Genomic DNA, 25,331 nt, shown 5'->3' with positions numbered 1-25,331 from the left:
TTATTATTATTATTTTAAATTTTGGTTTTAGTTATTTTAGTACATCAAATTACAGCACATTAAATAAAAATTAAATGTAAAACTAAAACAAAAATGGTATTGTATTGCATATATATATATGATATCAAGGTTTGTTAGACATTAGTTTAGGCTATTAGAAGGGAATTTGACACTCAGGGCAGGAGGAAGTGACTAATATCAAATCTAACATCAGACAATCTTGTGCTTTCACTTCTCAAAATTAGTCTCAGTATTCAAATATTACCAGCTGATAGTTTCATTTTCCATTAAAGCAGATGTTATTTTAAAGTCTATAAAATGATCTAACTTTCAGTTGTCTAAATTATAGTTCACTGAGGGTGCTAGTTTATGTACTGCAATGTGAGGTCACTTAAATGCAAGAGAATGGAAACATCAGAGGATGGAGTGTTTCTGTTTGGATAGTTTATGTCTGTGATACTGCCTTCAGTCTATGTCTGCGTCTGAATTTGCTTCTGTCCAAATGTGCAATATTTGAAGAATTGTCATTAAAATTGTTTACTTTTCTTTTAAATTTTTGTATGCATATATATATATATATATATATATATATAAAGTATGCATATATATGTTTTTATATTGCACATGACACCTTGTACATCTTGCAGGTTGCCTTTTTCAAAAGACATTGTCACAAACAAAATATGAAAATAATGTTTAAAAAAAAAATGTGACGGCACTTTTTAAATATATGAACATATAAGTAATGATAGTAGCCTCATAATATTACAGTTGAACCACTGATGTTACATGAATCATTTTAACGATGTCCACCTTTCTAGGCCTTCAGCGTGGTTTTTTGGGTTAACTATCCCTTCAAATTCTTCCACACCAAAATCATCTAACCCTCCCTTTGTGGGCCTTGTTTTGAGCACCGGGTTTCAGTCATGCTGGAATAGAACTTGTTCACACAAAGTTGAAACATAGCATTGTCCAAAATATCTTGTTATGCTGAAGCATTAAGATTTCCCTTCACTGCAAGTAAGATGCCTGGTCTGACAAACAGCCCCATTGTCCATTGTACCATTGTCCCTCCTCCACCAAACTTTACATCTGGCACAGAGCAGAGGCAAAGTTATTGTTCTGCTGGCACCAGACTGCAAAACAGAGAAGCGTGATTCGTCACTCCGTAGAACAGGTTTCCACTGCTCCAGTCCAGTGTCGGTGTGCTTTTCTCCACTCCATCCATCTTGTTGATGTGAGACTTGCATGCAGCCACTTGGCCATTGAAGTAATTTTCATTTTTGGGTGAACTATCCCTTTAAGAAGTGTGTCCCAAAACTTTTGTCTATATAGGTGTATGTAAAATGGGACATGGCCATGTTTGATTCTCTGTGTTGCAGTTTTGTACGAGTCAAACCACGATTTAGTTGTAAACCACTATAAAGAATCAAAAGCATTTTAGAAATGATGAGCACTAAAAGTGAATCAACGCTGAATGAGAATTGATTTGTGTGTAAATCAGAACAGGACAGAGCAGATGTTGATAAAAATGTTTTATGGTTCTTCACAAAACACAAGGTCCTGTTTAGACTGTACTGAGAAATGTTGTGGAAAAAGGGACGTCTGACAGACACAGACACACACACACACACACACACACACACACACACACACACACACACACACACACAGTCTCTTAATGTGAATCATTGACAGCATCTGTAATGGAACTGTCTCTTTACCACAAAAGTGGTTCCTGCAGATGTCTATAATCAGACACATTTTAAGGCTGTTTTAAAAGTTCTGCATATCAGCATCCACGAGGACGATCAGTCCTGAGTTTAAAAGGGGTTCCTTCCTCTTCCACTTCCTCTTCCGCCGCCTCTTCCTCCTCCGCCGCCTCTTCCTCGTCCTCTTCCTCCTCCGCCGCCTCTTCCTCGTCCTCTTCCTCCTCCGCCGCCTCTTCCTTGTCCTCCCCTGTGAGAATGTAAGTGTCCAGCCGCCCGTCTGATCTTCCTCCTCTCCTCATGATGGTCACGTTCAGCCTGCTGTTGAAATCGCTGCCTCTCCGTCTGACAAAATACAAGAATAAGAAACGATTAACGGCAAAGTTTGTTTTTTTTAGAATTTGTTCCGAACGATTAAAAAATGGCTTTGCTGCATCTAAGCAGCATTGAGTAGTGACTAACTAAAAGCAGTGACACAGTAGACAACAATAGATCAGCTTAAAAAAAAATAGTGTCGCTTTTCCACTAACAGAATAACCTTTTCCAAAAAGATCGGTGTGGCGTAACAACTCAGCTGTAATCAAATGCGTTTGTTCTCTCTCTTTCAAGAAGTACTGGAAAACTTGATTCAATTTAGCGATTCATCAGCTTTCTTTAGTCATTCTTTAGTTTGTTCAGACTCTTCATGGAAATACACCAGTTCAAAGCAAGGTCCCTGCATGGCATTTTACATTATAGTGAAATACAGCTTTGAAGATAGCGCTGCTGTCCATCAGTATATTTTTACGCCGTTCTAGTTTTGATAGTTTGTATAGAGTAATTCAAGCTGGCTGAGGTCAGCTTAAATAACATGGATAGAAAAGCAACTACTGCTTAAACTTGGAGAACTAAATTCCAAACAAATCCACTATGAGAAAAATCTAGTGTTTTAATTCTTCGTCCTATTGTAAATGTAGCACAACCACAGAGAACAAGCAGGTGTTCTCATGCAGATACCACATCTGCTAAAGGAATAGTTTGTCCAAAAAATGGTCCAAGTGTACTTTTAATTTAAACTTATATGCTGTTGTTTTTCCACAAACAGAGAATGGTTGAGACGGTCAAGAACAAATGATGTTTTATATGCCAATGAAAAGACTGGGGTCACTGATTTTTTGATGCTAAGATGTCTCTTATGTTTACCAAGGCAGCAGTTGTGTTATCGAAAATATAGTAAAATAGTAATTGTGTAATATTATTACAATTTAAAGTATCTTTGTAATTTATTTCTGTGATCTGCAGCTGTATTTTCAGCATCATTACTCCAGTCTTCAGTGTCACATGACCCTTCAGAAATCATTATAATATCCTGATTTGCTGCTCAATTATTGATTCTATTGAATTATTGTTCAATTATCAAAAATTGTTCTTATTGCCAATGTTTGACAACAGTTTTTGTATACAAAATATTTTTTTTCCCTCAAGATCAAAATAACAGCATTTCCATGAAATATTCCTTATATTACAATCCTAAACATTTTACTGTGATTTTCATTTAATGCATCCTTGCTAAATTAATGTCTTAAAAAAAAAAAAAAAGAAAAGAAAATTGCACTGACCCCAATCTTTGAACATGGTGTCATACTTCCTTGAGAACTACAGCAGAATGACTTCAGAAGACATGGATTATAGTGCATGAGTCATATGGACTACTCAAACTATCCAGTTACTAAAATATTTTCAGATCCATTTAACAACCCAACAAAGCAGCTAAGTGATTTCCCTGAACGATGTGTTCGACAGACAGGAGGAGTATGGGAATTAAACGAGCGTGTGAGCGGTCAAAGGACAGAAAACCACGGTGAGAATTCAGGGCATACAGAAGCCATTCTTCAGTCTTTGCTGTGAGTCAGCAGAAATCTGAGCTGGGAAGGAGTCTGACCCAATTTTACCACACCATAACCTTCATTCGACCAAAGACTCAGATGTGAAGACAGAACAATATATCGCAGTAACAAATTAAAACCCATTCAGCATTCTTCAAATTGCATTCTGCAGATGAAACATCAGTAGAGATCAAATGAGTGGAATAAAGCCTCAATCTGCAGACGGGTGGCAGCTGGGATAGGTTGCCATCATACCTTTTTGAGAGTGAAAGTGAGCTGCTTGCTTCCAACTGCTGTGTCATTGAGGTTTAGCATCCCTGAGCTCTGCTCCCGCTGAAGTCGCTCCTCCAGAGACGTCCTGAGTGAGGTCAAACAACGTTACGTTCAAGTTTGAATACACAGCAATTGAGCAAAATAACCAACAAATAAAATTCCTTTTACTTTTGTAATGTGACTTGAAAATCTTTAACAGGAGAAAATAGTGAAGGGTAGGATGTGGAGGACTACAAACGTTCCTCAAAAGCCTGATGATCATGTTAGATTTATGCATTATTATAAAAAAACGATATCAATCGGAAAAGTTATTACATTGTAACTAACAAATGTGAAGACAAACTATTGTTCCTTAATAATAATGTGCATTCAGGAATCGTTCCCAGTAAGACCATGAACACGTGTTAATAACAAAGTCAATTTTGATTTTATGTTGACTTTAATCATGAAAAACTCTGCTAGGTTAAGTGTAAATGATTCACTGTGTAAAACATCAAGTCTGAGAGCAATAGATGATTGTCTAGCACTTTCAAACCCATTAGGAGGAAGACATGCTCGCTATATATGGCACGTTCACTTACATGCGATTCAACATGTGTTACCTGTCAATAAACCACCCACTGCACGCCAAACAAGGTTAGGACGGGACAGCCACTACTGAACGACACAGAGTGCTAGTACAGCTACTCTAACACCAGTTATTAATGTTAAAGGGCACATAATAATAATAAAAGAAAACTTTCCACACAATCAGAAACTATGGGTTCAGTGGGTTTAAAGGTAACCTCATAAACTAGAAACGTAATCATTTCTAGATAGATCCCTAATCATTTCAGTAGCACAGGGTCAGTATATTACGCAGCTTTACACAAGTCTTCAAAGTGTACTCTACTGACAGCGAGTGCAGATAAATCCTTCTATGAGAGCAATCAATCAGTTGCATGTGCCACTGTTCACACGGACAAAAAAAATAAATAGATTGTGCATTAGACTGTGCTGAAGATGAAGGGAAGCATACTTCAGGATTTAAGCTCCAAGTATACTTGGTGCTATAACAGGGTTTCTGTAGGTTGCATGATGATACATTTAAGGCTTTAAAGACCTTTTTAAGACCAAGTAAATGAGAAATAAATGGAAGGGAACACAATACGTTTGTATGTTCTCTAAATCTACATATCTAGGCACACAATGAGCCACTACAACAGCCTGAATGCCAATCACTAGAATATGGAAATAGCAGTAAGTGTGTGTGTTTTTCCCCGTGCAAATGAATGAAGATTCTTAAAGACACATTAATTTGAGATGCAAAATGATTTAAGTCTTGTTTTCTGAAAAAATTATCAAAATGAAGCGAATTTATGATTAAAACTAGTGCTGTCAATCGATTAAAAAAATTAAAAATCACAAATTTTTTCTGAGATTCATCACGATTGATTCCACCTAACATTAAAGTTTTTAAATATGCTTTTATATTGAATCTTCTATATTAAATCTTCAAATTAATGTAAATTAATTAATTAATGTATGTTTAGGCCTACCTGTGCCCTTCAGCAGGAATATACAGAAATTGAAACTGAAGTTATCAAACACTAAATACTAAATTGAATATAGATGAATCCTTAAAGCTATATACAAGTTATTGATTTCCTCTCTCCTATTTTTTTCTTTTGTCCTTTGATGAACAGACATCACAGCAGCTGATTATTTGGTTGTTTTGGCTGCTATTTCTTTAATGAACGTGATGTGGATCTGAAACGCATCGTATTTTCTCTCAACTCTCTTCACCTTTTCTGGCACATTTCAGGTCCTCGACATTGCATGCACGTAGATTATTTCATGCGCTAATATGAAATGATACAGGCTACAGCGCGTACCGTTTCTGCACTCGTTTGACTCGCGCCTGCCACTGAAGTGAAGTTGAGCGTCTGAAACGCCTCCGGTTTGATGTGGTCGTAAAGACGTTCTGCGACTGAATAAATGCACTTCTTGTCAAGAACAAAGTGACAGACTCCGCAGTTGCGAGTGGAGTGGCCAACCCTGGCACCGCTCCTGCATTAAATATTTTTACATGTTAAACTGAAAAAATTCAACCGCCTGCGTTAACGTGCTAATTTTGACACCGCTAAATAAAACAAAAAGGTATTGTTTTCTTGGGGAAAAAAGTACAATATTAAATTAATTAAATAAGAACAAATCTACCAATGGATTCAGAAAAATCCATTTAATTTATAGAGAAAACAAGTTTTCATACCCCATTGATAGACATTTGTTATTGTAACTCAATTTCGTAATTTTCTTTTTTTCCAAAAAACTTGCATCTAAACTTATCTTGACTTAAGGATGTTCAGATATTTATATCGGAATAAAACCCCACTGAGAAAGATACATTTTTTGCATTCAAGGACAAAATTTCATAATTTTCTGTTCCAATTTAAGAACTTAATTTTTGGAGGGGTGAATTAAGACTTTTTAAGCCCCACAGAAACCCGGTATAAATGTTTTATAATGATCTAAGAGTAACTCACTTCTGCATCTTCTGTTTGTGGGCCACATCGCCGAAGCTGCGAAACTCCTCTCCTGCTTTGATCTGGTAGAATCTGGGCTGGTTCTGAGGCTCCTGCTGGCGGTTCCTGACTGGATCAGAGCTCTGTAAGCTGGTTTCGCGGTCCTGTTGCCTCCTCTCTTTCCTCTGGATGAAGGTGCGCTCTCGCTCCTCCGCCCGTAAAAGACGGCGCTGCTCCCTCACTTCCTCCACCCAGCCCTTATCATCATCATCAGAGCTCTCCTCTTCCTCTGAGCTGCCACGGCCTTCCATCTCCTCCTCTTCCTCATCCTGCTAGTGAGATCAAGGCAGTTTGAGAGAAATCTCAATGTGACATCTACATGTTGTACGTGTTTCAAAAGTTTCAAGGTGGTAATTTTATCATTTCCACAATCAGAAGACTTCACAAAACCTTGAGACCTGCCTTCAGAGCTGGTCTAGTAATTGATGACGTTATCTGGATTACATAATCAGATTCCAAAAATCGTGTACTCATAGAGTACATTACATTTTTTAATGCTCATAATCTGATTAAAGTTATTTTTTTTGGTCACACTTTATATTAGGTGGCCTTAACTACTATGTACTTACATCAAAAAATAAGTACTATGTATTTATTGTGTTCATATTGTATTGCAAAACACTTCTGCTGCTACTGAGGTGGGATACGGGTAAGGTTATAGACAGGTTTGGTTGTATGGGTAGGTTTAGGTGTAAGGCATGGGTCAACAGTGTAATTATAAATGTAATTACATAAAGGTATTTGTAAAAATATAAGTACAATGTAAAAAGATGTACACAATAAGTGCATTGTACCAAATTATTAATTTAAATGCAAGTACACAGTAGATAAGGCCACCTCATATAAAGTGGGACCATTTTTTTTTATAGATTACCTGATTAGATATTATTCACACAATAGCAGTAAATCACTCATAATTTACTGATTCTGAAAAACCTTGAGCGGGTAATGTCATTATTGTCTGTCTATTAAAGTTTGTTCATGTAATGCAGGGATTCCCAACCATTTTTGTCAGCCAAACACCATTGAAATGATACTTGCAATATTTCTGAGGAAGGTGATATTTTTATAATTTATCACATTTGCATATTTACAGGTCTCTGATGTTGATCAATGGTCACACTGACATGGTAAACAAATAATAAAGGAAATTATTTTTATTTTTAGTGTTCATGTGTTTAAAAATTTATTTGACATTTTATGATTTTATTAATTATTAGCATTTTTTCAACTCACAAACTCACTGCAGTTCTTACATTAAGCCCAGTTTGGAAAACCCTGACTTTTTTTTTATCAATATGGTACATTTAATGGCAAGTTTAAAACAAGTTAGATAAAAAGTAATCTAAAAAGCAGTCAGAATACATTCCCTAAAAGGAGTAACCTAGATTATGTTACTAACTACAGTTTTCATGTAATCTGTAATCAGTCATTTGTAAGTAATCTACCCAGTGATATTTCTAGATCAGTGATATTTCAGTATCAGTGACATACGCAGATTTCATTAATATTTCTGAATTAGTTTTTATGTTTTCATTTCAATTTCAGTTAAAAACTTCAGTCCTTTGTTGTTGTTTTTTGTGTCATGTTTAGTATTTTTTTTATTTACATTTACACATCCCCAGTAGAGTTGTCACGACACTGGACTTTCTAACTTTGGTACAATACCTTGAACACTATTTATATTTCATATCCTTTTCAGTTCAGGAAGGAAAAAATTGTACCTGTTCCTCTTGCTGAACAAGCTGGCTGAGTTTCCTCCTCCTCTTTTCACCCACTTGAGACACGATGGGGTTGAGCAGCCGGAACTCCTCGCTCCGCTCATCCACCTGGTAATCAGGGTTCTCGAACATCACCTTGAAACGGTCGTCCGTCAGGAGATTGGCTACGGCCTTGAGAGAAAAACAGATAAGAGCAGAATGAGAGAGACAACAGAATTAAAACACTTGACACTAAAATATTTCTGTATTCTATCAGTGTGGAAATGCGTCAAAGGAACAGTGCCCACATTGCCCTTTTTCCTCTTCTTCTTGGTTGAAAGCTCACTTTCCTCCATGAGTTTCATGGCCAGACCCTTGTTGACCTTGGGCAGCTTCTGTTAGAGAAAACAAGACAGAGAATGACGGAGTCAAAGCACTGATGATAACAGACTATGAGAACACAGAAAATACTCTGTTATATTCACTCAGTACTAGGGAAAAAGTGTATGGACAAAATGGTGATATGATCTAGTGTCTGTGAATATTGTGCTGCAAAAATACTGGTTTAAATATGAAGCCTGCACGTCTGTGTGAACGAGTGACGTCTTTTACACGCATACTCTCTACATGAGCACATAAAAACTTCAACTTCATCTCCAGAGCTGCTCGGATAGTCACTGCAGCAGATTTACACCATTTCCTTTGTGAAAAACTACCCAATTACAGACACAAAGATCTTCACTACAACACACCATAATAAATGTTTGGTTTAGCTTGAAAACAATTGTGGTAGGAATAGAGTATACAGTAGAATGTACTCAAAATAATAATTCTAACAATAATAAAAATTATAGCTCACAGTTCTTCTTACGGTTTCATTTTAGCACTTTGGCAACAAAATAAATGGAATTGTTAAGTTTTTAAATTAAATCCACTTTTATTAAATAATTCATGAAAACATTTGATTACCACTGGCTTTGAAAACGTATGAAAACTAAAACATTTAATAGGGTCATATTTATGATTTCAAATGAATATTAAATGCTAAATTAACTATTAAAACTAAATAAAATGGAAAACATGGAATTTGGGGAAAAATAAAACTAAATTTAGTAATGGGGTCCATATGTTCAAACTTCATAATGTTTCATAATTTCAATCAATTACACTTGCTTTTTGATTACTACAATTACTAAATGGAATAAACTGGAAAAATAAATACAAATAAAACAGATTTCATAGGGACCCAGCACAACACTGGCTAACTAAACAGTTCTTAAAAAAATAATATATATATTTCTCTTCTAGAAAACATGTACATTTTTGTAACAAGTTTTCTTTTCACCAATACTTCTGTGGTGTTCATATGCCAGCTTTACTCATAGCTGAGATAAGCGCGCTCACACACACACACACACACACACACACACACACACAGGCTGAATGTGTCAACAAGCATTACCTTGAGCTGCACTCTCTGAGTTCTCGAATCCTCGATCTTCTGCCGGATTTTGTCCTTACGGTACTCTTCATAGGCAAACGGGTTCGCCATGGTCTTCACCTACGCCAATGCACAGGAATTAAACATGAATCATCATTTAAAAAACAAAAATGAACGTGCACAAATGCTCAGACACAAATCTGCACCTTGTGGTAGAGCCTGATGTCCATAAAGAAGCCGTGCATGTAGGCCCTGAGCAGAGGCGAGCCAATCAGATGCGTCAGGCCTTACAGGAGGAAAATAAGCGAAACATCAGGAAATGCAACAAGAGTTCAAGAATCACATAGAACAATAGATTTAGCACAAATAATAAAAGCTGCTCGGTTGGTCCCAATCCACTATGTTTTGGGTGTATATTCCACCCTCAAGTTGTTTCAAAACTGTATGAGTTTCTTCCTTCTGTTGAAAGCAAAAGAAGATATTTTGGAGAATGTGGGTAACCAACAATGGTTGGTTCCCATTGACTTCCATAGTATGGAAAAAATACTAAGTCAATGGCTACCACCAACTGTTGCTTTCAACAGAAATAAGAAACTTGAGTAAATGATGACAATTTTCATTTTTGGGTGAACTATCCCTTTAATCCTGATTTAACGTGCAAAATGCCATAATATTATAAAAATCTATCAGATGAAGTGGACAAAAAGATATAATGTTCAAAATAAAGACAAGTATAGACTGACTTCATGCATCCACTAAAAATGACTTTGGCACCAGTTGATTAAAAGTCGCCGGGCAACAAATTGAAGAAGAAAAAAAGCAAAACTGGTTTGATCATTTGCTTAATACTTTTTGGGGTCATTGTAGTGTTTCCTAAGCATGCACAGTTTATCTGCTGGATAATCTCATGCAACTAAATCCTCAGAGCAGAGACAAACAAGTAGACCACCAGACACTAGTAGACACTCTGAGCACCAAAACACCAGCACCCTCAACCCAATGCTGTATACAACAGACGGCATGACAAACCTGCTTCTATTGCATTTCCATGGATTTAAAATCGCAAGGTTCAATGAAGACATGCTAAAGCATTTAAAGAATTCAGCTGGCCTTTGTCTATTGAGCAGGGATGAACTATTCCTTCAATTACACTCTTTGAAATCTTTTACTGCTATCAGGAAAGAGGCTGATTACACTGCAGATAAAACACAAAACTGACCCCAGACTAGCAGTATGACGCATGTCTTTCTGAACAGATCCGGACCCAGAGCATCGCTGCTGCAAATTACAAACATGTCTCTGTGACAGACCAGGCTGCCAAATTTCATCACGGTCTACTGTTATTTTCTTTCTTCTATTTTTATGGCTGAGAAACAACCCACAATTTAAAACCTTTTTTAAAAACAAATCTTCCATTCATTGAAATCATGATGCACACAATAAATTAACGGTAGCACTGCATAGTAAATAAAATATTCTATGTGTCATCATTATATGTTATAATTTTAATGCATTAGGTATCATAAACTGACAGAGCACAGTTTTTATAAATTAACTTTTTTCTAATTAATTTTAAAATGCATGTAATATTTGTAATAAATGTATAAACTACCATTTGTTCATTGTTATTCCGTAATGCATTAGCAGTTATACGTTACTGATAAAAATTTAGTTAATGTGTGTATGCAGAAACCAGAAACGTTAAAGTGAAAGTTCAGCCAAAAATCAACACAGAATTTCCATTCCATTTTTATATTCTCTCATTATTTTCATCTATGCATTGGAAAAGCCCACATAACCAACATTTTCAAGCTTCAAAAATGTCTTTAAGAGATTGAAGATTTATTATAAGTTTTCATGCACAAACACACATCAACACACATTCACAGAGCTTATCAAATATGGTAAATGGATCAACCAAACTTGATTGACATAAGAAAAAAAAGTTTTCCATATACGTGCCTTCATCAATATTTATGCATGCATAAAAAATAATAAATTAGAAACGTATCATATAAAAATGTATCAAAGTTATTGTTTGATCAACGTTCAATGGTTCAACGTCCGCTGTGTTAATGAATGCAACTGCATCATTAGGCTAACTCATTTAGGGGGAGGACCACAACAGTACAAACTTTACTGGATCTCCTGCACATCTCAATATGTTTATTTTAAATGTATTTCTTGAATTTCTGCTGCAGCAGGGAAAGTTTAAGTTACTACGACTTTTGCCTGAGACAGTGGCATGGCCAGACAAGAGACAGCGCTCACTCGACTCTAGTCCTGTTACATAACCCTGCTGAACCCCGTCCCTCCACGTAACACAACCCACTGCATCACATGCTGACGCCGGCATTCCTCTGCTGTTTTCCCATCCTCGACCCACTGAACTGGATCTTATCATCACTGTAGGCCTGACTCGGTCTCCTCTGTGATATTTGTATCTGTTCAGTTTGCTAATATGCATCATTCTTTGAGTTTTAGCAGATCGACTGAGATCACTCAAGGACTCTCTGTGGCTCAAGGCCTGTAATCAACAACCTGCGACTGACTGACGCAACTACTGGAATGTTCTCGTAGTAAATACTTTATAAGCAGATGCACTTCAAACTTTGTACAAAACTTGTCATAACATGCTCCTCAGTGATAAAACTAGACCTGGACTGACTCTGCAGTTGCAATCCCATTTCCGTAAAAATTTTAAAGTACATAAAGGAAAAAATGTAGAATACTTTAATTACAAATTCAAGCATGAAAAATTGACCAGAATCCAAGCCAAAATCGAAATTTAAGTTTGCTGGGTCCAGTTGGGCCCGGGTTGATTAGCGGACCTCTAATGTATTTAAGATTTATTTATTTTAATTTCATATAAAATTTCCATCCATTTGGATTACAGGGTTTTAACAAAAACGAATAAACTTAATGCAATTCATATTTGTCAGTCCTACATACATAAAACCGGTAAGATTCTGTATAGGCCTGGGCGATAATTCGATAACGATAATTATCGCGATATCATTTTCCTCGATAAAACGATATGAAGAGTTCGATAAGTGTTCAATATAATGTTTATGCACCAAAAGAGGAACGAAACAGTGCAACTCATTTGAATCGTGACACACGGGCCGTTTATCCGCTCGGATCACAGTTGCCTCGCGGCACGAGCTCACTAGAGCTGATGTGTTTACTCGGTCACGGATCACTAAACAGTGAAATTCAGTTAAATTCAGCGATGAACACAAATGACTCCGTGATTTAAACTAGTTTATAGCCAAACAGGAGAAACACTGTGTGCAACAAGACAGTCAGAAGGCTTTTCAATCTAAACATCAGCATCATTTACCATGGATTTACTGTAGTAACACTCACTGCACCATGGTATTGTGGGATATTCACGTTGAATTTTATTACAGGAGTAATGGTGTATAATTATAGTGTATGTATTTGTGTTCAAGCTATAGCATGTGAGCATTTATACTGAATGTTTTTAGACTACTGTTTTTCATACAAATAGTCTACCAAAAACCATATAGTTATATTTTTATCATGATATTGAGGTGTTATATGTGTGGTTTTAATTGTGTTTATCATGATTTAAATGTATGCTACAATGGGAGATCATAAGCTTAATTAAAAAAAAAAAAAAAAAAATTGGTCAGAATAAATTTAACCATATTAAACTGAGGTTGGTACACTTTTTACAGATGTTACTGATTTTAAAAATGAACAAAAATTTACCTCCGCATCCTAACTCAAGCTACTATCAAATGTGCATTTCTAAGAGACAAAAAAGTGATATTATTATTAATATTATCAGGCAACCCAAACCTGTTTCTTGATTTGAAACGCTATCACTCATTAGAACCTGCAGACACTCTTATTTGGATATTTTGTTAAGGAAAATTAGCAAATGGAGCAAAATTCTGGCTTTAAACTTGAAAGAAATAAAGATTTGACATTTAACGTGATAATTATCGGTATCGACCGATATTAAAAACATTATCGTGATAATTATTTTGGCCATATCACCCAGCCCTAATTCTGTAACAGTACAAATAAACTGATTTAACCAGGTAAATTTATAAATCCTATTTTGTTTAAATCTCATACATTTGAACTAATTGAATACTTCTAGTCATTTTTAACCATGTTCATATTTTATAACTGAATAAATGTAATTGTTTTCACAAAGAACAGATGTGTGCTGATCCTAAGCTATTTGAGTACAAGCATTATGAAAATATGATGATTTTAATAAAATCAAAAATCAAGCAAATAATAAACTATGCTAATAAACAATACCTTTACTGCTTCATTTCTGAATGACTAGTAAATATGCCTCACAACAAGTTAGTATTTATGCATCACATTAGTTTAAATTAAATCTTTGTTTGATGAAATTTTATATGCAATTCAAATACACAAATCTAAAATATAAATCTAAAAATCATTAATCTATTATCTATTTTTGGTGATCTTCTGACAGTTGGGCAGAAGGATACGGACTTACCCAGGTTCTCCAGGTCTTTGCGGGTGACAAACTTGTAGTCGTCATAGATGGTGCTCTCTGGGTTCTCCTCAAGCTCCTCTGTCAGGTTATCCAGGAAGGAGCACCAGCCTGGAGCCGGACCAAGAGCCTAAAGACAGCATGACACACCAGAGATAATGTGAGTGGATGGGAAATAATAAGGCTTCTTTTGAGGTAGATCATGAACAGCTTCTCGAAACATGGCAGTTTAAAGATATTCTGGAGATGAACATTTAAGGATGCATCTCATGAACACGGTTGTGATAACCGGTCAGACTTCACAGAGAAATGCACCTGGAAGGCCAAAACCATCCAGGTCACAACATTTTCACCCTTCAGCCATCTGAGAAATTACACAAACATTGTATGCCCACAAAACAAGACTCAAAACTAGCTTTTACCACATAGCAGTTTCTCTATTGAAAACATACTGACTTTTAGTGCAGTCTCCTTACTGTGCAATACTTCAGTGTTTAGTCTTTATTTATCATGGTCAAAATGTCAACTATACTACCTCAACACTTCCTGCTTAATTGCACATAATGTCTACTTTTATGCACATACACAATGTTTACATTCATGCACATTTGTTGTCTTGTGTTATGTGTCCTCTGTGTACGGTGTTGAATAGCATACTGTGTATATTGTATTGTATTGTAAAGATTACTATGCATAACAGTAGAGTCTGTAGTGTATAATATGTACACAGTACATCACTTATATGTACGAATCAAGAAGGCACCCGGAGGTTGCTCCACCAGAGTTTCACAGTGACAAAGTTCGTTCTTACTTAGAAAGAAGGCTGTGTTTATGCGCCATTAAGACTGCATTGTGACATTTTCATGTCAATTAAGCACATTGCCAGTTAATGTGAAAAAAGTATGTGTTGCAACTCACAATAATCTAAGCTGATTAAAAAAATTAACAACAAAAAACCCTCAAAGCTGTTCACTGCAAACCACCAAATTAATTCTTAATGTATTAGTAAATTATTTAATTACATTTTAAATAATTAAATGAAGTTTTATGAATTCTTCTCATTAGACACTTGAAATTAATTGTAATATTTATTCGATTGTATTTTAAAGGATAATGGAATAGGTACAGTTTTATGAATTAATTTAATTAGACTTTTAAACCCTGAAACACAGAATTCAGGAAAAGTTGTTTACATTCATTCTTAAGCTCTAAAAAACATGTGAAATGCATCCTCGCCCATACATTTTATGTTATGAATATCGTGATAAATATCAATATCAAATGATAATAGAAAAAATATTGTTTGGCCATATTGCCCAACCCTAATTTTGTGTTTGAGGGGAAAATGTGATGAAAATAATGTCACAATATAAAAAAAAAAAAACTTAACAGTCCTTAAAACAGGCCTTCAATTTGCAAAGTATTATTTAGCATAATTTGAGTTTGTTGTGAAATATGACCAGGACTTTTCTTTAGAAGATACACTGAGCCTTGTTTGTTTGATAAGCATGTCACTGCTTTCTCGAAGGACATATCAAATGATCTGTTTATATTTTTTTGAGATCTCGAGTGTTTGGTGTGCGTGTGTTCAACTCAAGCACACACACGCACACGCGCACACACACACACACACACACACACACACACACACACACACACAGAGTAAACACTCTCTTATTGCCAAACACAGAGTTATAGCATGTGCAGGTCTAGATCAGAACGTAGTTTCTCAGAAATGTTTCAGCTGCCCTTAACTACCATTGCCCTGTTAACTATAAACACTATAAAAGCACCGGGAAGGCTTGCTTTTAATTAGACATTAAATGGTGTAGCTGGGAGGCATATACAGACGTGCCATGACTAATCAACATATTGGAACAAAATGTGCTCAAAGCATTGGCTGCTTTTTGCAGCATACTTGATAACAAGCCATCTGGTACTTACAGGGATGTAAAAGGTGTTCATTTTGGGATCTTCATTGGCAGTGAAGAGCATACCTGTAAATTGGGTCACAGAACAGCAATTAGAAAACAAACACACGCCTCATTGGACAAAAAAAAAAACCATATACAGCGAGTCAGCTGATGGACAATGTCACGCTAGGCCTGCATGCACGCCATTGGGTGCATGCAGGCCTAAACATTCAAGCTCTGTAAATACAATGTACTCCTAATAAACAAAGTACAATGAACAATAATCAGTCTATAACACACAGAACGCTGAAATATTTTATTCTGGTCACTACCGTACAAAAGAATGAGGCTGGTAGACTTTGGTCTGTAATCCTCTTTTATGTTCACCAATGCTGCATATATATATATATATAAAAAATTATATTGCATTGTTGTCATTCATTTACAATTTTCATTAATAGATGAAGTTGTCTGCAAAATATTAAAATGAAAGATTTTATATAGGTGTTACTGTAACATTGTAAGAAGTGTAACTGTATAACGAAATCTTTTTTTTTTACATATAAAATAGCAATACAAATGAATGATAATATAATTTGCACTACTACTCAAATGTTTAGGGTTGGAAGGATTTTTCAGGTTTCTGAATGATATTTATTTGATAAAAAATATAGTAAAATGGCAATACTGTAGAATTATTAAAATAACCGGGTCTATTGCAATATGTATTTTGCCAATAATATATGCTGAATCTAAAGCTAAATTTTCATCATTACTCCAGTCTTCAGTGTCACATGATCCTTCAGAAATCATTCTAATATGCTGCTCAAGAAACATTTCTGATTATTATTATCAATGTTGGCTTTATCAAAGGACTGTTTGATTGGTTAATGACTGGCTGACTGCACATGGTCACTTACATGGGTGCAAATTTTAATTTTTAAAATCAAATCAAATCTTTCAAATCATTTTCTTCAATCCTTTAAAAAGGCTATGACAATCTTTTCAGCTTTGAGCTTTCTGTGTCATTTACTTGCATTTCACCTGTGCACAAGAGCCATGCTTGATTCTGCAGACTTGTATTTCTTACCATATTCTTTTAATGTATTGTCATAATTATAAACACACAGGTTTGTATTGAAAATAGTTTTACCATTTACTGCACTGTTATTCTTCTAATTATTTACCTAGAGCTAATAAATCAGAAGTCTGGCATTCACAGAATATAGCTTACTTCTGAGTAGCAAAAAAGGTGGATATTACCTAATAAAATAACTTATATTTTTATTATATTAGTCTTTTTTTAGTGTTTCGTTTAAGATACGCTGCCAAACCATGACTAGCAATTTTCTATTGTAATAGATACTCACATCCTACAAAGCATCTGAATGGACCAAAAAAATGAAATACAAATTTACACGCCCTGTGAGCAAGATGAGATCAATAATTTTGGTCTGCTTTCCAGTAAGAGAAGGATTATCATTTCTAAATATGCTACAAAGTTTATGTTGGCATCTTTCAGTACGAATGCCACGAAATGCCACAAAAGTCCAATTTGGACGAAGTGAACTAGTAGCTTCTTGTGGTTAAACTTCAGTTCTATTTGCGTGAACTAACCGGAGCCGGGGTAGAGACACACATCATTGATGTTGGCCTGCGGCTCGATGGAGGAAAATACTCTTCCCTGAAATTAAGAGATAAAAAAAAAAAGTTACGCATTTGATGTTTTCTTTGAAGGTTCATTGCTGGATGTCTGGATATGAAGTACACCAGCAAAGCCGGACTTACGTTGTCTTTATTCCACATCTTGATGATTTTGGAGTCGGCGGAGATCACCAGGTCCAGCGGGTTGTTGAAGTGAAGGGATTTGATGGGCAGCCCATAGTAATGATCTTTAACCAGCAGAGGACGTGAAGAACGAAGATCATAGATGAGAACCTGAGGACACGTCACAGCTTAAAGTCAAAATGAGCACTGCTAGCCATTCAGCACTGGAAATCTGAAGAGTTTTCTGATTTAAACTGAAGAATCTCCTCAATGTGAGAAATAAAAATGACCTGTCCAGTGCTGGTGCCCACCGCCATGCCCAGAGAGCCATTAAACTTCAGTGCGCTGATGGACGGCAGACCTTCCACCCTTCAAACATGAGAAAAGCACATAAGGATGAGGTTATTACTCATGCTATTTGACTGATAACAGTATTAGACTGGAGCAATCTTACTGACCCTAAACTTTTGATATGCATATCATATGTTAGCCATAACTAACAATTATTTAGGTAATCAAGAAATCTACTGATTATTTTGACAATTGAGTAATCTGATCATTTTTAGTAATAAAAATAAACCTAAGTGAAAGAGGCTTTAATATGACTATATTCATGTATAAACTAACGATGAGGCAATCATAATTGGTTCAAATAAAGTATCAAATCCAAGTAATTACATGGTTTTATTGAACAAAACTGTTAAAATGCATAATGTAATATGCCTAATTGCCTATATATAATATGACTATACCAACTTAAGTACATTATGTATTATAACAAATTCCAGCAGAGGACGCCAATGTTTCATTTTCAAGCGTTATTCAATGTTAGATAACAGAGGAACGTTAAGCAACCCAAACTCCAGCATATGCAGAGGAAGCTTCACGCTTGTAAAGGATAACAGTGCAACACAAAGCGCGTTGGACTTTACATGCGTTCCCAAATGAAACCCCAAACGAACAGCACATGCAATAAAAGACTGAGCAATTTAATGCAAGCTGAAATATCGCAAGAACTCGTGCGCTCCCAAAAGCCGGGAGAAATGCTCATTTCATGTATACTGCCTTTTAAAATTTCAAGTACCTTTTCATAAATATGGCTGTTTTCAAGGGTTTTCCAGGACTCAAGTACTTTAAGCACCTTGTGCGAACCCTGTCAAATCATCTCAGACTGCATGTAAACTTACTCAGTTCCTTCAGTGATGCTGCTGAGAGCGCAGTCCAAAACACCCACTCGACTCCGGACACGAGGGTCCCAGCAGTCCACTCTGCCCTTCACACACACACACACACACATTAACACACAGCACAATAACTCTAACACAAACACCAGTCCTGAGAAAAACACCTACCTCTATTGTTCCCGCAGCAAATAACTGATGAACAGGATTGATGTCACACACGTTCATTTCTCTGTGAAGACACGAGATCTTTACAATTCATACACAACTAATCTACTGTGATCAATGTTTGGGGGTTTATGTAATGAAACATGCTATTTTGCATCTCAAACTACTATATACATATATACCATTATAACAGCATTTTATATTCCTTTCTTATGCATCTTGTTATTTAATTGTGTTAATGCGCACATAATTGAGACTACATCAGCATTTTATTCAAATTTGTTAATTTTGTTTTTGCTTTGATTTTAGTAATTTTGCTGTATGCCATTTTTATTAGCTTTTTAAAATGATTTTTATTTATTAAGTCTTAGTTTCAGTTGTTTTAGTAGTTAAACTACTAAACGCTCCCTTGACAATCAGCTGAAATAATTTGAACTAAAACGTTTTCATGATTTCAGTTTTAGAGAACTATTAGAACCCTGGACTACATGTAATATTTTTCATTTTAAAAAGCATCATTATGCTAAAAAAGCTAAAGGTGCTTAAAACTTGAAATGGCAATCAGCTACTAAAAATGTACAATTTTATTTAAAGTTTTGATGTTCGTATTTGATACACTAGAAATGTGTTTAAATTAAAGAAATGCTGTATTTTTCAATGCAAGGAAACTCAACGATAATCACTGTATACACAAAACATGTTAACCCGCAGGCATATAGCCACCATAGATGTGAGAAAGAACGGTTTCTATCCCACAAGCACAGCCACAACGGTGAAACAGCACCCTGTGCTGGTGAGATACTCACGCTGCATCTGTCTGTAAGGAGTTGAGGAATCTGCCTTGTTCAAGATTCAGTCTGACGACCTCTGAGCTACAGCATAAACACAACACATGCACTTCATTTAGAAAACAGCTCACACAAAGTTAGGAGTCAACAGGGTTTGCACAGCATCCTGTGTATGTATACTGATACCAAAAAAAGCAATGAAAAATAAAAATGAATGAAAGATCGAACTGAAAAAGCGCTCCGGGCATTCACTTGCATTGATGTCAGATGGGCAGAAAAACAGACGTCACTCGTTCCAGAACAAATCAGCCTAACTCGCCATGCAACAAAAATTTCAACCTCTTTGATGCAAGTCATCTGATAATAAATATTTCACTCGCTTCAGTGCATTAATTTACCAATAACATCATAAGTTTATTACAAAGCTACGTAAATAAATGGATATAAAATATATTACACAACTGTTCATGTTTTTTAATAGTTTACGGTTTAAAATAGCTGTTTTCTATGTGAATATATTTTAAAATGCTATTTAATTTTCAGCATCATTACATCAGTCTTCAGTGTCGCATGATCCTTTAGAAATTATTCAAACATGCTGATTCGCTGCTTACACAAATTCTGATTATTATCAATACTGAAAACAGCATATTTTTGTGGAAACCGTGATACATTTGAAGCATTCTGTGATGAATTGAAAGAACAGCATTTCCTTGAAATGACAATAGTAGATGAAATGATAAAAGTAGGAAGTAAATATTTGCTCTTGGTGTGAATAGACTTCGATAACAGGTGATTTTCTGTGTGGCGTCTGACCTGGCACCCACAAAGTAGAGATCACAGGAAGGGTAGTGGTAGGAAAAGTCTCGGCCAAACTTCGGGATGCGGGTCTTGTAGTAACGGCCGTGTTGAGAGTGGAATTCCACATAGCGGTCTATATGCAGAAATACCAGCTATAAGAAACAAAGACAAAGTCATACAAATCCTATTTTATTTACTTTTCTAGTTGCATCACAACACACCAACTCTCAAACCTCACGTTGACAGAGTCTCTGCTGACGGTGAGACTTGCACAAATACAATAAATATAGCTATCCACCTTTTTCCTACTGCGTTTTACATTATATAAGCACTCCTGGTTTGGGAAGTTCCATTCAAATAGACTGCAACAAATCAGAAGATTGCGCGACAAATAATTCGAATCCGTCATTTTGACTAAATGGGCCGTACATTTTCATTTTCAGAAGTCAGGAGAATAACATTATGTTTGGTATATTAATGTGATGTGATATAATAACGATATATTATTTTCATGTTTCGTATTCCGCTGTAAGTAAATGAAAAAACCCCTGTGCATTTGTGGTCTGCTCTCCCAATTTATCTTACGATTATAAACCATGAATAATTCCCTGGAATGCACTAAGAATCTTTCATTTTTCTCCCCAAATCCTCACATCTCTGTCCAGGTTTGTTTCCACACGGATGCTGAAAAATGTAATTGTTATGAAATATAGACATATATTACTATAATGATATTTAACACGGCCGTGATATTGCTGCGGATAGGAGGAGGATCTTTCATGGTATGTTGAAAGTCATTTCGATGCTCGAAGGGTGAGTAAAATAATGTCACCTCAGTTTTGGAAAATGCATATTTATTGTGTTCATACAGCAAACCTTTTGCTGATTGATTACAGTGTAAACAGAAGTTACTCCCATAATTTGCACAAAGCCTCATGGGGCGTAGGAAAACGGTGGATAGTTTATTGTGTAACCAAAAACGAATGAAACAAGCCTGCAATACACCGAGACTCTGTTTGTTACTACTCCCATCTCATTCATAAAGATGAGAGAGCTGAAATACGCACTCTTACATCCATCTACAATATATTAAACACCATAAAGCACTCACAAATCATCAAAATAGGTCATAGGTTTAGTATAAATGCACAGTATTATAGCTTCAAAAGCGCAGGCCTGTAGAAAGAGCAACAGTGCAGTGTTTGGACAACCACATTAAGATGTACTGCTGTATTCTGTCCACAAACATCCTCTTTAAATCTTACATTTGTTCAAATAATACAAGCGTGCAACAAAAACAGCAGACAAACAAAGCAGCATGTAAAGGCCGTGTGGGTTTACCTTCGAGTAGTCCTCAGATAGGATGTCAAACGTCACCACTGTGAGAGGAATAAAACCCATGTGGTGAGTGACAAAGCGTCCTTAATTACAACATCAACCAGCCGCTTTACCCATCACTTGCTGTGTTATTGGCAATCGACGGCACATTAATGAGAGCTCGGGTTGTGTGTGTGTGATTAAATATTAAGCAGTGCACTGGGCTTCTATTACAGAGACCATCAACAGCATCCAAACCAAACCCTAGACTTCATGCCACTAGAACTAGCATTTATAAAACAGGATGATAATACCATATTTGCATGCATTATACAGCAATTATAACCCTCACCATCAGACTCCAGGCACCTCTCAAACTTCAGAGACAGCTGGTAAGTGTCATAGCATCGGACTCTAGGTTTGTATGTGCCTGAAAGCATTCAAAAACATTTTCAGATGATTTCAAATTAAAGTTCAGCATCATTTATCTGTACATTCAGCATATGATACAGACCTGCAGCTAAAATGAACTGGCCATCTCGTGACACTCGGATGGAGGTGCAGACTGTGGGCATCTCAAACTCCTGAATCAGCTCAATCCTCTTCTGGATATCTATTAAAGACATGATTGAAGAAATGACCAGACATCTTTATTAATGCTCTACAGGAGAGCATATAAGAGAGAGTGTGGCAAGCCGTGCCAATGTTTACCATGAAAAATAAACCGACAGAGGTATAACTAACACATATACCAAAATATCATTCGGTATAATTTGATATAACTTCAGGAAGAACATGAAATAAAATGTCTGTACTATATAAGGCCACAGAAATATGACTTGTAATAAAAAACGATTGCACAGTTACGGATCATTGGAGAACACAAAAGTTTCACATTGCAAATAAAACTAATGCACATTATTCATATTACATAAATTTGACAACAACCACAATAAATGACGTCACTAAATTAAAGGGTGTTATAAATGTTAATAACACTCACCAACATCACTCTTCTGTAAGATCCTCTTCTTTCGATCTGACAGCCACTGAAATAAACATGTGTGTCAGATAAAGCACAGTAACATCACAATTAAGACTGCAACTAATGATTATAGTAACACATTTCCTCAATTGATTGGTTTTTTATAAATAAATATATGTTTGACCCTGGAGCACAAAACCAGTCTGAAGTCGCTGGGGTATATTTGTAGCAGTAGCCAAAAATATATTGCATGGGTCAAAATGATCCATTTTTCTTTTATGCCAAAAATCTGTAAAGATCATGTTCCATGAAGATATTTTGTAAATGCCTTACCGTAAATATATCAAAACTATGCATTGCTAAGAACTGCATTTGGTCAAATTTAAAGGCGATTTTCTCAATATTTAGATTTTTTTGCTCCGTCAGATTCCAGACTTTCTAATAGTTGTATCTCAGCTAAATATTGTCCGATCATAACAAACCATACATCAATGGAAAGATTATTTATTCAGCTTTCAGATGATGTATAAATCTCAATTTCAAAGAATTGACACTTATGACTAGCTTTGTGGACCAGGGTCACATATATATTTAGACTTAGACTTAATATATTATATTTAGATATATTTAGACTTAATATTTGACAGAAAGAGAGAGAAATGAAGTATAGTGAATTAACAATATATAATGTGCATACAAAGGAAACATTACATTCTAAGCCTAAAAATGTAAAAATCACTACATTAAGGATGATTTAAAAAGCACAGGCATTACACGAGGCACATTCATAACAAAACCAGTTAAAGACAGACGACAAATACTCATGTAAGGTATGACATGTCTGTATTACATAGATCTAAAGCATTAGTACTTACTAATTAATTCACAGAGGGATGTAAACTTTAGATGTACTTATATGTAAAGTGGAACCAATATAATGGCACCAAAATATGTGTTGTATCATCATCTTAACAGGAGTCATAAACTAGCTGAAACTGACAGGTAAAGTGTTGTAGTTTCTCGGGTGAAGTTTCCCTGGCTGCGTCCGAAATCGCATACTTCCCTACTATGTACAAGCTGTACTGTATTCACTGTGTTTATCTTGCTAACTAGAGAACAACACAACCAAGCAGCGCTTTACCTCCGGAAGAGACTTCCCATGACTCAGATTATAGATCTTCACGTTATTCACACTGGACACCTGCATCTCTAAAGCGCTCACTTTCACTCATAACACACAAAACCATAGAAAAGTTGAAGTACAAATAGTACCCCACGTGGATACACAACCGGAAGTGAGGAGGCGATGGATGAAGTCCGTCTGGAAACACATGCCGCGACGATAGTTCCAAGCACTGAGAGAATTATTATTTATTTATTTTGTATCACTTTATTGTTAACATTAACATTTATTAAAATAAAAAAATCTGTCTAATTTTTAGGTATTATACTTTAAATATTAAGTATTCTACTATTAGTAGAAGTATTAAGTAAAGTCTCATTTTAGTGCAAAGGAAACCAGCAGCGCTAAAAGAACAGTTCTCTAACCCTGCGTCCCAGTGTGCATACTATACACCCTATCTGCCCTAAATAGTATTGAAAATGACTAATAGCACATAGAATTTAGCATGGATAGTATGCACTTTGGGCCGCAGGCTAAGATTGATGAGCAGCATTAGGCTACTTCATGTAGGCTATTCCCCACAATGTCAACAATTTGAGGTTTTACTATCCTTGTAGACACATGTTCCCCAGAATGTAGCATAAACAAGTACACACACACACACACACACACACATGTTGGTTTTTGTGGTTTATGGGGACTCTCCATAGGCGTAATGGTTTTTATACTGAACAAACTGTGTGTGCTATTGCCCTACACCAACCCTACACCTAAACTTAGTCCTCACAGGAGACTTTGTGCATTTTTAGATTTTCAAAAAAACATAATTTAGTATGTTTTTTAAGCCTTTTGAATTACGGGGACATAGGCAGTGTCCTCATAAACCACCTTCATATTGTAATACCTCTGTCATACCCATGTCATTATACAAACTTGTGTCCTCATAAACCACATAAACATGCACACACACACACACACACACACACACGCACTTACTTACACACACAGACACACACACACACACACACACACACACACACACACACACACACACACTCACACACACTCACACACACACACACACACACACACACACGCACACGCACTTACTTACACACACACACACACTCACACACACTCACACACACACACACACACACACACACACACACACACGCACGCACGCACGCACACACACACACACACACACACACAGAAAGAGAGAGAGA

At 36.0% G+C, this 25,331-nt stretch overlaps 1 protein-coding gene across 2 annotated transcripts; it reads right to left on the bottom strand.

Annotated features, from left to right (window-relative positions):
• Positions 1-1,520: 1,520 nt before the first annotated feature.
• Positions 1,521-24,291, bottom strand: nol10 (nucleolar protein 10). 2 transcript variants are annotated; one of them, XM_079385850.1, is made up of 21 exons: positions 24,121-24,291; positions 22,998-23,043; positions 22,509-22,607; positions 22,347-22,424; positions 22,019-22,056; positions 20,693-20,829; positions 19,895-19,960; positions 19,092-19,152; positions 18,927-19,012; positions 18,030-18,108; positions 17,761-17,910; positions 17,590-17,656; positions 16,004-16,056; positions 14,063-14,189; positions 9,759-9,838; positions 9,574-9,672; positions 8,420-8,506; positions 8,136-8,303; positions 6,373-6,683; positions 3,830-3,932; positions 1,521-2,054 (listed from the first exon to the last, which is right to left on the bottom strand). In XM_079385850.1, exons 1-21 carry the CDS (start codon positions 24,184-24,186, stop codon positions 1,824-1,826), a joined length of 2,232 nt encoding a protein of 743 aa, XP_079241976.1. In that variant the 5' UTR covers positions 24,187-24,291; the 3' UTR covers positions 1,521-1,823. The 2 variants fall into 2 exon arrangements, with proteins under 2 accessions (XP_079241976.1, XP_079241977.1); XM_079385851.1 differs by having other exon boundaries at positions 6,373-6,680.
• Between the last annotated feature and the right edge of the window lie 1,040 nt (positions 24,292-25,331).

Source organism: Barbus barbus, assembly GCF_936440315.1.
Source record: "Barbus barbus genome assembly, chromosome: 30".
In the NCBI taxonomy this organism is placed as follows: Eukaryota; Metazoa; Chordata; class Actinopteri; order Cypriniformes; family Cyprinidae; genus Barbus; species Barbus barbus.
The sequence above is the reverse complement of the archived record's forward strand: the minus strand, read 5'-3'. Positions and strand labels throughout refer to the sequence as shown.